Source organism: Colletes latitarsis, chromosome 1, assembly GCF_051014445.1.
Source record: "Colletes latitarsis isolate SP2378_abdomen chromosome 1, iyColLati1, whole genome shotgun sequence".
Taxonomy (NCBI): Eukaryota; Metazoa; Arthropoda; class Insecta; order Hymenoptera; family Colletidae; genus Colletes; species Colletes latitarsis.
In genome coordinates, this window is record NC_135134.1 from 45,810,586 (window position 1) to 45,824,246 (window position 13,661).

The 13,661-nt window shown below is 38.5% G+C and overlaps 1 protein-coding gene and 1 long non-coding RNA gene across 5 annotated transcripts in view; one reads left to right on the forward strand and one right to left on the reverse strand.

Annotated features, from left to right (window-relative positions):
- Positions 1–7,569, reverse strand: part of LOC143344744 (uncharacterized) — a 462,587-nt gene extending 455,018 nt beyond the window's left edge. Inside the window, exon 1 of the long non-coding RNA XR_013080132.1 lies at positions 7,233–7,569. This is a non-coding gene — a long non-coding RNA (uncharacterized LOC143344744). The remainder of the gene's footprint in view (positions 1–7,232) is intronic.
- Positions 1–13,661, forward strand: part of Fhos (Formin homology 2 domain containing) — a 272,839-nt gene that overhangs the window by 253,773 nt on the left and 5,405 nt on the right. For 3 of the 4 annotated variants that reach the window (XM_076770966.1, XM_076770985.1, XM_076770975.1), the window contains one exon: positions 2,471–2,638. In XM_076770966.1, the coding sequence (XP_076627081.1) occupies positions 2,471–2,638 (168 nt within the window). Of the gene's footprint in view, positions 1–2,470; positions 2,639–7,933; positions 8,021–13,661 lie in introns of all 4 variants that reach the window. The other variant, XM_076770992.1, reaches the window with a different exon arrangement.

The following is a 13,661-nucleotide window of genomic DNA, read 5'->3' on the forward strand; positions in this document are numbered from 1 at the left end:
GTCGTGCCCCCTACCGTACTTCCGCGACGAGCAACGACCCCCCCACCCACGTGCCCTGAACACCTGGAGATGTCGCGCGAATCCTTCCACGACATCCTCCTCGTCCTAGGGATCACGATTTGTCGCGGCAGATTCCCCTCGACCCGGGTATCTTCCGGTCCGTTATCGCATTCATATCCGTAGCTTTCTTTGGATGGTTGTATTCGTGTCGAGATTCTTCGGAATAAAACTGGGGACTGGAAAATTTCTTCTTCTTTGGCCCATTAAAACATCGACTGGCAGACCAAACACGAAACTTTGTTTTTGGGCAATTGGAAATTTTTATTTGCATAAAATTCATTGAAAATAGTTTGGACCTCTTTAATGAAATAATCGCTTTCTCAAATTGCGAGAGTACAATTGTGAAATGCTTGTATTTTAAAGATAACCTAACACGAAACTTTGTTTTTGGACAATTGGAAATTTTTATTTGCGTAAAATTTATTGAAAATAGTTTGGACCTCTTTAATGGAATAATTGCTTTCTCAAATTGCGAGAGTACAATTGTAAATTTTTATTTGCGTAAAATTCATTGAAAATAGTTTGGCCCTTTTTGATGGAATAATTGCTTTCTCAAATTACGAGAGTACAATTGTGAAATGCTTGTATTTTACAGATAACCTGACACGAAACTTTGTTTTTGGACAATTGTAAATTTTTATTTGCGTAAAATTCATTGAAAATAGTTCGGCCCTTTTTGATGGAATAATTGCTTTCTCAAATTGCGAGAATACAATTGTAAAATGCTTGTATCTCAAAGATAACTGTGGATAACGAAGGTTGGCTCGAAAAGCCTTTCCTACTTAATCTTTATCATGGCGGTTCGCGGCTCGGCCTTTTTACGGTTAAGCAGGCGGATGGAGGCTCCAAAGGATTTAGAACGTTTTAATACCGTACGTTCGGCAAATATTAGGAGGGCAAGCGCGAATAAAGCACCGGGACTTTAATTTAAGAGAACGTGACTATGGAATTTTTTACGCCGATTCGCCCGAGAAGGTAAAAAATTGTATTTTGAAAAGCTTCCCAGGGCCCGGTGCGCGCCACGTTTTATTGAAACTTTTTATTACCCGGGTGGTTGTTTGTTTTATGGTAATTTCGAGGACGTAATAATTTTTTCATTTTCGTTTCGTCTCGCGTGTGACAGCGCACTCGAAAGTAACTCGATGTCTGTCCGATCTTCGTCAACGAATAATTATACATTCTTAATTATCTCAACGTCCAGGACTTTTTAGTTTTTCCATCCGTGAATTAAATCGTCGACATTGCGAGTCTAGCGAAGACGACGAGGAAAGATTTTCCACGAACACGAGAATTTACGCGTTCGTTTGATATTTCGAACGCGTTGAACACCGAGACCCGCCCCCGCGTGGGAATAAAATTGCAGTCATTTAACGTTTCCATCCGTTCGCGCGAATACCGGGGCGAGAAGCCTCCCAGTAGTCGACGACATTCAGGACTAACTAGGTTGACCACGTCGCGAAACTTTGCTTTTTCTTTTCCCTCCGTCCATGGAAATTCCGACACTCTTTCCCTTGCGGTTCTCGTTTCCCCTCCACCGTACATGTTCGTATCGGATTTACACAACCAGAGAGACCGCCAATGGAGGCTTCTTTCAGCCGAGTTTCAAAGAAGCTCTCAAAGGAACTCCCCGTGCTTTTGACGGTTTCGAAGTTTCTACCCTACGGACCGGGAGAGAAGAGAGACTGTTCCGTGAAGAGTTAGCCGGAGAGCCGCTACGAAAGAAAGAATGTCTCGCGCCTGTACGATCCGAACAGTGTAAAGTGTCTCAACTAGGATAGTACGTTTCGAAAATCGTTAATCCTTTCGAACGATGTTCGTCTGGATCTGAAATTTTAAAAAGAACTAAACACCTTACTATCTCGAAAACTACGATATTTATTTCAGCGTGAAAATATATTTTTGAAATCCCCTTCGTCTTTTTAGTGATTTTAATACTGGAGCTACCAAAGCAGTTAAAATGGCCCACTCGTAATTTCTAATAAAAATTGATACAATTTTACTGTGGTTTTCTGTAAAAAATTTCATTATACATTTCTTCGCGTATCTATCGTTTTAATTTCTTCGGTACTAGTAAATACACAATAATTGTCGGTAGTTCTAGTAATAAGTTAGACTGTAAACTTAACACTAGAGCTACCAAAGCAGTTAAAATGGCCCACTCGTAATTTCTAATAAAAATTGATACAATTTTACTGTGGTTTTCTGTAAGAAATTTCATTATACATTTCTTCGGTACAAGTAAATACACAATAATTGTCAGTGGTTCTAGTGTTGAGTTAGACTGCAGACCAAATAAATAGCGAGTATAGATTCGAAAAATTTCGTTATGGGTGAGATATTAATTTTAGAAACGCGTTTTTCGAGTTTCGATCGCGCATGTATTTTGGAGAGACGCGAAATCGTGTTTCAGGACGAACATCGCTGGGTCCGCTGCTCCGCGACGAGAATACCAACGGTAACCTAACAGACGGCGACGACGAGCTGCTGGAATCGTTAGTGAAAACGGCGACGAAGACACCGGCGACGAGGACGACGCCCAGAGAGCGCAAGAGGACCAGACACGCCGATCGTAAGTCTTGTAAGTGTGATCCCCGCACCCTGCACTTGGCTTCCTCTCTTCCTCGCTGATCGATCTGTCCATTCTCCGGGGAGGATCGATCGTTCGATCGGACCCATGTCAAAGGAACTCCACCGTCTTTCAGCGACATATTTATGGACCGACTTTTTCGAGGACTCGACTACTCGTGGTGTTGTATGCTTCGCCCACGAAAAAGAAACGATTGTTCTTTATATTTAATATTATTCGATACTTGAAACAAAGTGCTCCTATCATTGTATATAAATCGTTTCGATCTTGATGACCTTCTTTAGAATCCCAATGTTTCGAGTATATTACAAAAATTAAAATTAAAATTAAAAATTAAATTCTTATTATTTTTCGCCCGTTTTTAAATTCATTACGATCTATTATGCATGACAGAAATTTCAAAGTATGGAGTTTACGTTATAATCGTATCATAAGAATATCACGGGAATTTTTCATTGTTTCGAATTTCTCTTCACTGGACCTTTCGAGGAACGACACGCTCTATTACCACGAACAAAAAATCGCATAAAAATTAATTAAAAAATATCCAGACGCGTAGCCGTGTTCCCTTCGTGGATAGAAATGCTTACACATTTTCATTTTCATCCTTGGGGGAAAATCTCGCCGTTAAAGCTGCTCCTTCGACCGTGCTTGTGCGTCGGAACGATTTTATATCGCGTAATTATCATCGGTTTCCTTCGGTCGTTTCAGTGATTTATTTTCCGGAGGCGTTTTCCCGGTTCGACGTGCCCGTAACGCTGCGTTATAGAAATCTTGGGAATTTCGATTCGGGTTAAAATTAATTTATAAATGAACGCCCCGCGCCCTGGAGACCACGCGTCGCGTCGCGCAATTCCCACTGATTACTCGAAGAAAATTGTACCTTGCAATTAGTTGGAAACGTTGTCTGAAACAGGAGTTTACGTTTCCGTGGAAAAACAGACTCGATTGCGTTTCGTTCTTTTTTTCGTGCCAGGCATATCGTATCGCGTTTGTAAACGTTGGACGGGGTATATTGATCTTTTGGCTGCAGCGGAGCGAATTATTTTAATAAAATGTTTTTTTACGCGTAAAAAGTCGACGCGGATACAAAATGTTCCACTGCGAAATTCGAACGTACACGCTTATACTTTTACTCGTTCATGAACTTCGATTGACCGAATTTAAAAAATATTGCAAGCGTTCTTAAGAAGATCCAACGCATGCAATTAAATTATTTAAGAGTTTTAAAGTGGAACGTAGAAAAATACGTAATTACCACTGGGGACCATATTTCATTATTTAGAGACTATCTTTCTTCTATAGCGAGTTGTTTGAACACGTTGACTGCCAGTCTAAAATTCTAAAATTGTTTACGAGACCAAAACTTTGATTTTACGCTATTGTAAACTACACAACTTAAAATTTGTCGTAGTAGTTACATTTGTAATCCCATTAAAATTTACGAAGCTTATTAAAATTGATTTTCTTTAACGTTTCAACTTGAGAATTAATTGTTTTAGTTCCACTGTTGAAAGTTCTGTCATCCATATAGGGGTCACATGGCAGTCAAAGTGTTAAACAGGAAGGATATATAATCCTTTCTATATACTATAAAGTTTCTCAAACGAAGGTGGCACTTTGTGTGAAATTAAGAACTCGAAACAAACTTGGTTCCTCGCATTCCATTGCAATTTTGTCCGCGAAATATTCTATACGACTGCAAGTGGGAACCTCGAGCGAATTCGTGTTCTCGCTCGAAACATTCGGTCCATAAATAGAGGGTCGTGACATGCAGATCGATAAGTGGAAGTTTGGAGCCAAAATTCTGAACGCCAGTGATCGAGGACAACGAGCAGAGCGCCGTTTCCTCGGTCGTCGTTGAACTTTTCTCAAGCACCTTATTAGCACCGATCTTCCTCCATCTTTCCTTTAAAACTCGCGGATGTACGTGCTTCGTCGTCCGTGCAGAATCGATTATCGGCGAGAACGGACAATAAATTAATACGAAAGCAGAGGTAAACGGGAGGCATACTTTCTTAAGGGGTTGATGTGAAAAATTGCAACGTTCCCGCCGGTGTAAATAAATAAGTTGACCCGGGAACGTCAAAGTTTCGCGTCTATGCGTCATGTAGGTCGCGCTGCTTTTAGAATTCGTTTTTTTTCCCAGGCAACATCCGCGGTACCGAGTTTTTTTTTAAACAGCCTTTTCACGAAAAAGAAGGAGCCCCGCACAGTTTAGCGAAAGTGACATTTGCATTTTATATTGCTCCCCATTCATTTTTCGAACGGACGGTTTTCAGACCCGCGGTTTCCGTCGCCAAACGCATCAGCGTCTGAAAGATACGTCGGATTTTGTCGTTGCGAATTGAAAGCATTTCGTCGCGGAACGTTCAAGGAATATACGCCTCGAATTGCAAACTTTTCAATAGACATTCAGTACGGAAAACGGGTAGAAAATAGGTATTGAGAAAAACGGTTCGACGTTGGATGTCCATTTCCTGATATCTAGGGAGAAACTTGAAGCAAATTTTTGTTTAAATACTCTGTTTACTTTGCGTTTCTCATCAACTTTACGAAGAAAGGCTGATGCATACGCACTTGCTATGTTAGCATTGAATAACGTTTAAATTATATATTATCATTTTTTTTATGTGTGGGAAGATGTTTTCGAAAAAGTTGTTTTTGATCATTTTTGTGGTACGTGGTTGAGTACGATTTGACTAACATGTCTGATCATTCATTGATATTTCTACTTGTGGAGATTCCAACATCGATCTTATTGGTTTCTTATTAGTTGAATACAGTAGTAAGATCAATGCTTACAAACGTCCTGCACAAATATAAATAACAACAGACGAACACATTAGACAATTCGTACTTAAAAAGTATTATTTTATATTTCCAGTTCATTTCCTCCACGAGAAAATTTGTGTTCAGAATCGTTGAATGTCTCTTTTCGTTTCTAAATTTACATAAAAACCATGTTATATTACACTTCACAGATTTTCGAACGTGAAAGACTTTGACAACCAATTTTAATTCTTAAATTCGAAACCTCGATGCCAGAAAAGAAGGAAGTTTACCTTTAAATATTGTTTGGACAACGTTACTGTTCGTAGAATTTTATTGTAAAAATAGTCTATCGTTAATGCAAGAGGCTGGCGAGTAATTTTAATCCGGAATATCGACGATGGTAAGAAAAAAGGAATACGTGTTGCTCCGTTCTGCTTACTTCACAAATATGCGCGGCTCCATCGAAATCGGCTTTGCTCGTATATCGGATACGTCTTCGAGAATTACATCGTTCCTTGCGAATTTCCGTCCGCGACTGTCGGCAAAACTTTTTGCCTCGTCGATCTTCGCGTGTGCACGTAATCCCTGGATGCAGGAGCTCGAATCTGTTCGTAATCTGCTGGTCGAGTGCGACCAACCGCGTTCTGTCTCGCGATATTTATGACGAGCTCGTTCGACGAGCAACTAAACGAATCGACGCTCTCTGATCTAATTCTCTTTTCTTTCGAGTCTTTAATTTTTAATCGTCTCTCTATTGGACTACCGAAGAAGGCACTTAATATTTACCAAATGAAATCCTATCTCATCGCATGAAATAAATTATTTCATCGAAGCTTTCAAAATTAGAAATTAGCTTCGTCCAATTTCCTCACTTTTACTTTGCCTTATTTTTTTGCTGCGTCTACTTTGTATATCTGGTATCTGAATATTTCATATATTTTTTTAACAAAATAGATATTAATAAATTGACGACTCAAACCCCCATTCGTACTTTTACGTGGGCCATATTGTTTCAAAGTTACTCTGCGTCGTCCTTTCCTCTTGCACTTAGCAGCATTATGACGTCCATCTTACTTTTATGTTAGACGTATAAGTTTAGGGTTATGTTGTGAAACAGCTGTTTCTAAACCTCTACCATACGCCGTGGTATGCTCAGCGTGTACTTTGCGTTTTTCTGTTTTCATTTGTTTTCTTTTTCGTTGCGGTAAAAATAAATGAAATTAAACCAGACAAATATTTCAAATCTAAGAAATACCATTAACGTATAGTACACCTTTCAACGAACGTGTATTATGCATTAGAATAATCTGATCGTACATTCAGAAATTTTGTCAAGATTGTAAAGCATTGTACATAAAAATATTTCGGTGTTTCTTGTATTTTGAACCTTCGAATTTTCGATTGCTTCTGTGGCGTCTAGCAATGACTGTTATAGGTATCTTCGATTTTAATGTGCTTTTGCAGAATGATAGAGTGAAATATTAGGTGTAGATTCTCAATATTTTTGAAGATATAAATAATTCAAGTGGATCAGTTATAAGTTCTCTATAACCCCATCGACTATTCACAGTGTATTTGACGTTGCAATACTATGAATCGTCAATACAGATGATTCATTGCAGTACATGAGCAATTCTCCTAATTGTCACAGTATTGTATCAATAAACTGTCATTCGGTACATATTTTCTTCCACCAAAAAAATACACAAAAACTTACGAACTGAATTGATATTAAATTTAACGAGACACCCTGTGAATAGTCGATGGAGTTATACAGAACTTTTAATCGTCTCACTTTAAATATTTATACCTTAACCCCTTAACGTTCATGCCCGAGTTTAACTGCTTTGAAAAACGATATTTGATTAATCTAACGGTTTAAGGAATGATAATATTTGTTTTCCTTCAAATTATACGTTGTAATTAACAAAAACCGCATTTTTAGAAACAAATCCAATAAAGAAAACTGATCGTTCTTGGTTAACCCGAAAAATATGAGCGTTAAGGGGTTAAAAAGTGTCGAGTATCCGCACCTAACATTTTACACACCCCAAAAGGGATCACTCTACTATCATTCGTGCCCCTCCCTTGTAAATGTCTCGCGTAATCGTACCCCTAAAGAAAGTATAATGCGCAGGAAACGTGGGAAATAAAGTAAACGGTATAACGAACGCAGAGGATAGGGGATGATTACCCGGAAGGCGAGGAATCGATCGACGTCGAGGGAAAATAACAATTGTCGTTGTGTTGGCATGCGTACAAGTAATTCGGAAGACGTGCTTTACACCCGGTGTAACCTCTATCCCGGTTTTCCCATTCCCCCCTCATTTCCTCCTCTTTGTCCCGAATTATTCAGTTTGAGGTGGCGTGGCGAGGGGTGTGGTGATGGTTTCACTATACACACACGTATATACGAACGCAAACGCGTGCCCGTGCACACGTATAAAACGGTGGCGGTTGCTAATGGGGTGGCCTAGCGTTCTTCCCTTCCTCTTTTTTTCTGTCTGACAGTGAAGCGATCGCGTACCCGGGAGAACAACACCACGCCGGAAGGGTACCAACCCTGAAGGGCTACCGATCGTGACCGACGCGATGAAGGTTCGCTGGTTTGTCGATTAAACCGAACTTTTCCTTTTGCTTTGCCCCCTCTGCGCTCTTCTCTTGCGTTTTAGCCGCGTCTTGCGCCGGAATGTGCGATCCTTGCTTGCTTCTTTCCGTTCTCTGGCATGCTTTAACGTGTGTCTCTTCTCAGGGTGCATTTTGGCCAACTGAATGCTCGCCATTCTCGAACTCCGTGCTCGATCGAAGTTGATTTTACATATTTAGAATGTTCGTTCCGAACACGACGAACGTACGAGTTTATATTATTATATATGGTGTTTGGCCACTTCAGGGAAAAATCTGAACGGGAGATTCTAGAGGCCGAAATAAGACGAAAATCAAGAGCACCAAATTGTTGATTGAGGCTTCGTTAAAAAGTTATTAACGTTCAAAGTTCCATACCGACCGGAAAATTTTTCGGCGAAATTGAACAATTTCAGATCGTTTTAAAAAAATTATTTTTAGTTGCGGGGCTCAAGTACAATTGTTTTTGGTCAATAGACATACCCTCGAAATTCTAACCACTTTCGAGAAAAAAATTCCTTACCGAAAATGTAATGTCTGACCATACCATTGATATGTTTCCCTGAAATTTCAAGCATATCTTTAAAACGTCATAACTTCTGAACGGATTGGACGATTTTAATGTTCAAAAAGCCAAACGCCGCGTATTTTAGTGGAGAATATGTACAAATCACAAAAATATTCGAAAAGTTGGTCCTTGACCCCGTAAAGTGAGGAAAACCCCATAAAAGTGGTCCAATTTTCAAACAGCCATAACTCCTACAATTGTGAATATATTTCAATGAAACTTTTTTCTGAAGTAGAGCTCATAGGTACCTACAAAAAAGTATTAGACAACTTTTCTGTAGAACGTCAAACAAAATTACTAAAAATGAAAAACGAATTATTAAGAAAAATCGACAGGTGTGCCTAAATTTTTCGGCAAAATTGAAAAGTTACAAATCATTTTGGAAAAATTATTCTCGATTACAGGGGTCAATTACAATCATTTTTAATCATTAGACATACCGTCGAAATCCTACGCATTTTCGAGAAAAAAATTCGTGTAGGTGGACAAATTTCATTAATACTTTTTCACAATAATTTTCTTAATAACTTTTTAACGAAGCCTCAATCAACAAATTGGTATTCTTGATTTTCGTCTTATTTCGGTCTCTAGAATCTCTCATTCAAATTTTTTCCAGGGTTGACCGAACAATCTGTATAATAAGATTGTGGAATAAGAGTTTGAAATAAAAATTTAGAAACGATCATTTTATTCGTACGGTACGATACACTTTGAAATCCATCGTCTTGCTTTTAGAGTCGAAACACTGAATCCGATCCCACGCTTTCATTTCGCAAGTTTATTCGTCTTGGAGAGGAATGGATAAAGGCAAACGCATTTACCTTACGCGGGCTACTGCTAAAATGAAAACAGTCTTCTCATTAGAACTGGCTCTAGGACTGTTCAATTCATTCGAAATTGCACAAACGACGAACAAAGGGAAGCAAAATCGATATAATATAAATTTAAACGTATACATCAACGAATGAAACGAGCTATTAATTACGAAATAAATAAAGTTGTGGTAAAAATATCTAACGAAAATCTTTGACGAAATATCAACTCTCGTGGCATTTAATTATTTTAAAAGATTTTACTTTAACATCTCAAACGTGTATTGTTGATTCTAGTAAAAATTCCGAGGATCTACCATTTTAACAAATACAATTATTCGAAAGAATAATTCGATGTATTTTTAAATATTTAGATATACACAAAGTTCCGTGCTTCAACACCGACCGCCATTGAAAAATGTAAACGATTTACATAAACGGGCGTCCGAGGTTGTTGCTTTTAATTTACGAAAACATCCCCGTAGGAGCGTAATAAATTCTCATCCGAGTGTCCTTTTTTCCTTTGTTTTTTTTTCTTGAACGTGTTAAATGATCGCATGCACGTTCCACACGCATTTAAATAAAGGGAAAGTGATAAATTGATGGAATCTTGCATTATTCAGGCAGCACGCTTGACAAACACTACTTCTCGTGTAGCGGATTTGCATAGGCGGTAAACGATTTTAAAATCATTAACTTACGACGATTCGTTCGGGAAATGCAAAATTACAAGACTGTAAATACTTAAAACGACTCGATAAATAATAGATATGTAAAATAATAGAGATCTATAATTTATGAGAAGTAAAAGATTATTGTATAATTATACGCGTTGCTTGGACGTCGAAAATTGTTTTCCTCGGTGTGCATAATCGATGGTTTCGAGATTTACATAGTATTAAGATTTTTCAAATCAAATTTTAGAGAACAAATTAAACACAGGACGAAATTAGGAAACAACGAGTGTATGTGTGTATTTTGTTTTAATAATGCATGTATGTTTCTGAAAAGAAAAATTATCGAACGAACGAAAATTGCAAAAAATAATACGTGCAATTTGTTCACGTAAAAATATATCACCGGGGAATTGCCTGCTGGTTTGCGATGCAACGTTCGTAATTAAGTACGTTACACTTTCCGTTGAATCTCCGTGGGATGCAGGTCGAAATTATCGGGCAGAAAAAGTGTGTCACCGTGGACGATTCGTTCGGAACGTGGGTTAATACGATAACGGGACGTCGTAAATTTATTACGGAATATTAGCCACCGGCCATATTTATTCGCAATTATTTTTCGTTTAATTGCTCGTCCGTCGGGGATTACAAACCGCCATAAATTCACGGAGGCGCCCGGGCGTCTGACACGTGGAAATATCAATGAATTTCAACGCGACAAGCGGGTCAAGAATTTATACGCGTATCTTCAACTTAGAGAAGGCCTCCGGATCTACTTACTCGAGTTACGTAACGTCTAACGGGGACTCACTTAAGCGCTTCCATTTTGTAGACGTGCTCCGCATCGATCCGACGAGCTCGCTGTTTCGTCGACGAAATAATTGATGGGCCACGCCTTGGTCCTCGCGAAATGATTTATCCATTAACCGATCGATAATCGTCTGAGCGTTTCAGCGACCGTCCGCTTTATGATTTTCCATTCGACTGTACTTGACATGCGCGCGAAGAGTAATCGTATCGATGACATTTCTATGCTTGTTCTCGATCGATGCGATTTTACTAGATTCTTCAAGTTTGCTCTATATTGCGATATATCTGGATTTTAATTTTGTTTGCTCGACTTGGAATAATTTTTTTTTACAATAATGATAACAGTTGTTCGATTTCATCAAATAAACACTAAATCATTGACGTAGTTTAGCTTTATCAAGTTTGGGCCATCTTTGATTAAATAAATAACATTTAACAATAAAGATTGGTGAAAACGAAGGTCGAAAGAAAATTAAAGAAATTCTCTTGTGGACCATCATCGAGTGTTTTGAAAAATTACAGTAGCAGTAAATAATAATATATCATTATAATCTTTAACAGAGGAAGTATTAGGAGATGTCACAAATCGAATTTAAAATTGTATGTTGGACGAATGAATTTAGAGAAATTAGAAACAGATCGAAGAAATCATTGCAACCGAAATTATGGTAATGCGGTCCCATTAGGTTTGCATAATACATCGCGATACGAAAGGAGCGACTTATTTGTAGACGAGAAAATTGTTCCACACGGTAGCTCGATCGTATTACGTATTGAAATCATCGATGAACGGAGTTATTTGAAGTAAACAGGATCTAATATTATCAGTACTCGAACCACTGGAAACCATCTTACGTAACAGTTCACGCTCGCGTGTGTATTTCTGTAGTATTACAGTAATGGATGTCGATTCTACTTCCTAATCATCTCACAAAATAATTTTCGTTATGCATTACGTAATAGATCTCGTGCACGAACCTGAGAGAACATTGCTCTTTACGGAGGATTTGTGGCGCAACGAAACAGCGAATCGTTTCAAAATTATATGATCCTTGTGAAAATAATACTCTGAGGATATGTAATAAATTAATTTGAATATTCGGAATTACTTTCGAAAATTACGAAAGTGAGGAGCTTTAGTAAGTAGGACTAAGAGGAAAGTGCTTTCATCATTTTCAGATGAATATTTTCACGATTTATCTTTTACCAAAATTGCTGATTTATTCATACTAACCTTGCTACATAGACTGCAATAACCTCACACGTTACGCGTCAAGTTAATCTAGCGTGACTGGAAAGCGTGAAATATTCACGTAGCGAGATTGATTCATTTTTGCTCGTTTCAGGGAAAACCATTTTTCAAAACATAAACAAGACTTGCACCGTGATTCCATAAAACAGGAAGCGGGGGATAATTTTGTTACAAACTCGTATTAATCGACCGTCAACATCGATTCTCATCCACTTGATCTCCGCGTTCGAGAATTTGCGCTGCAAACTCGGCTCGAAATTGCAAACCAGAAATAAGGTTTTATCAACAATAAAAGATATATTTATATTTTCCAACGACCTTTCGAAAATTTAACCATTTCAGGCAATAATTGTTCTCTTGTTAATATTGCTATCGAAACAGGAAACACTCGTCTATAAATTCTGTTTTAAAATTGAATAACATTATGAGACGTATTCATTCTGATATGTCAAAAGTAAATTGAATTTTCTAAAAAATGATTTTCAATTAAATGTGACTCTCGGTAAAAGCAACCTTATAATTATCTCTTCAAGGTACTCATTTAGTTTCACTCGAGTACCCTTTCCATAATTTTAATAAACTCATAGATACTATTTCGCTTTATATAAATCATTTGTCAAATACTCAATTTCACGAGGAAACATCAACAAATCGAAAATAACTTCGTTGATAGGCTTCCATTGCATCGCAACGAATCTCGTACGCACACGGAAGCATCTGGCATTAAGTAAGAAGCGGTAAACTTTAATGATCCGTTCGAACGATTCGTTCGATTTCATTAAACAGATTCAAGCATATTCGCGGAACGCGTAAAACATCGAAACACGACTTCGAGCGTCGCTTTCACCGTCGCTTACGCGAGATCAAATCGAATTACACACACACACACACAGCATGTACAGATTCATACACCGATGCACATCGAAAGACGCATCGAGCGAGTAATTTCGTTCGGTATCGATCTCCTTTCTTGTCGCAGTAAATATTTGCTAAGTAGCTCCGACGGAATTTATCCGCGAACCGATACACGATAAACACGGAACGACGGGCGTCTCGTTAATAACGTGATCACGGGGCGTCGTCGTGGACGATCAGTCACGTCGCGACGCGTGCGACGCCCGCGTCACGGCAAATAAATCGGACCACGGAAGGTCGTGTTTGCCTAGGCAGTCGAAGCGCGAGCGATTTACCCGGGCAACATTAAATTGGAAGTCAACGAGCCGCGAAAATCGGACAATTCAAACGACAGGGGCGATCCCGGATAACGAAAAGAATGAACCCCCAAACGTTGATGCCGCGCGAATGCCTCTCGAACATCTGTTTACTGCAGTTTGGGATTATTCGAACGTTCATGCTTCTTCAAAAATAAATCTACGTGCACGAATATGTCGGTTCGATTCGCGTAATTACGTTTTCGAGATGCAATCGAAATGCACGTATCTATTCTTTTGAAAATATTAGTTTATTTTATAATTGATTATTATACGAATTCCGCGAT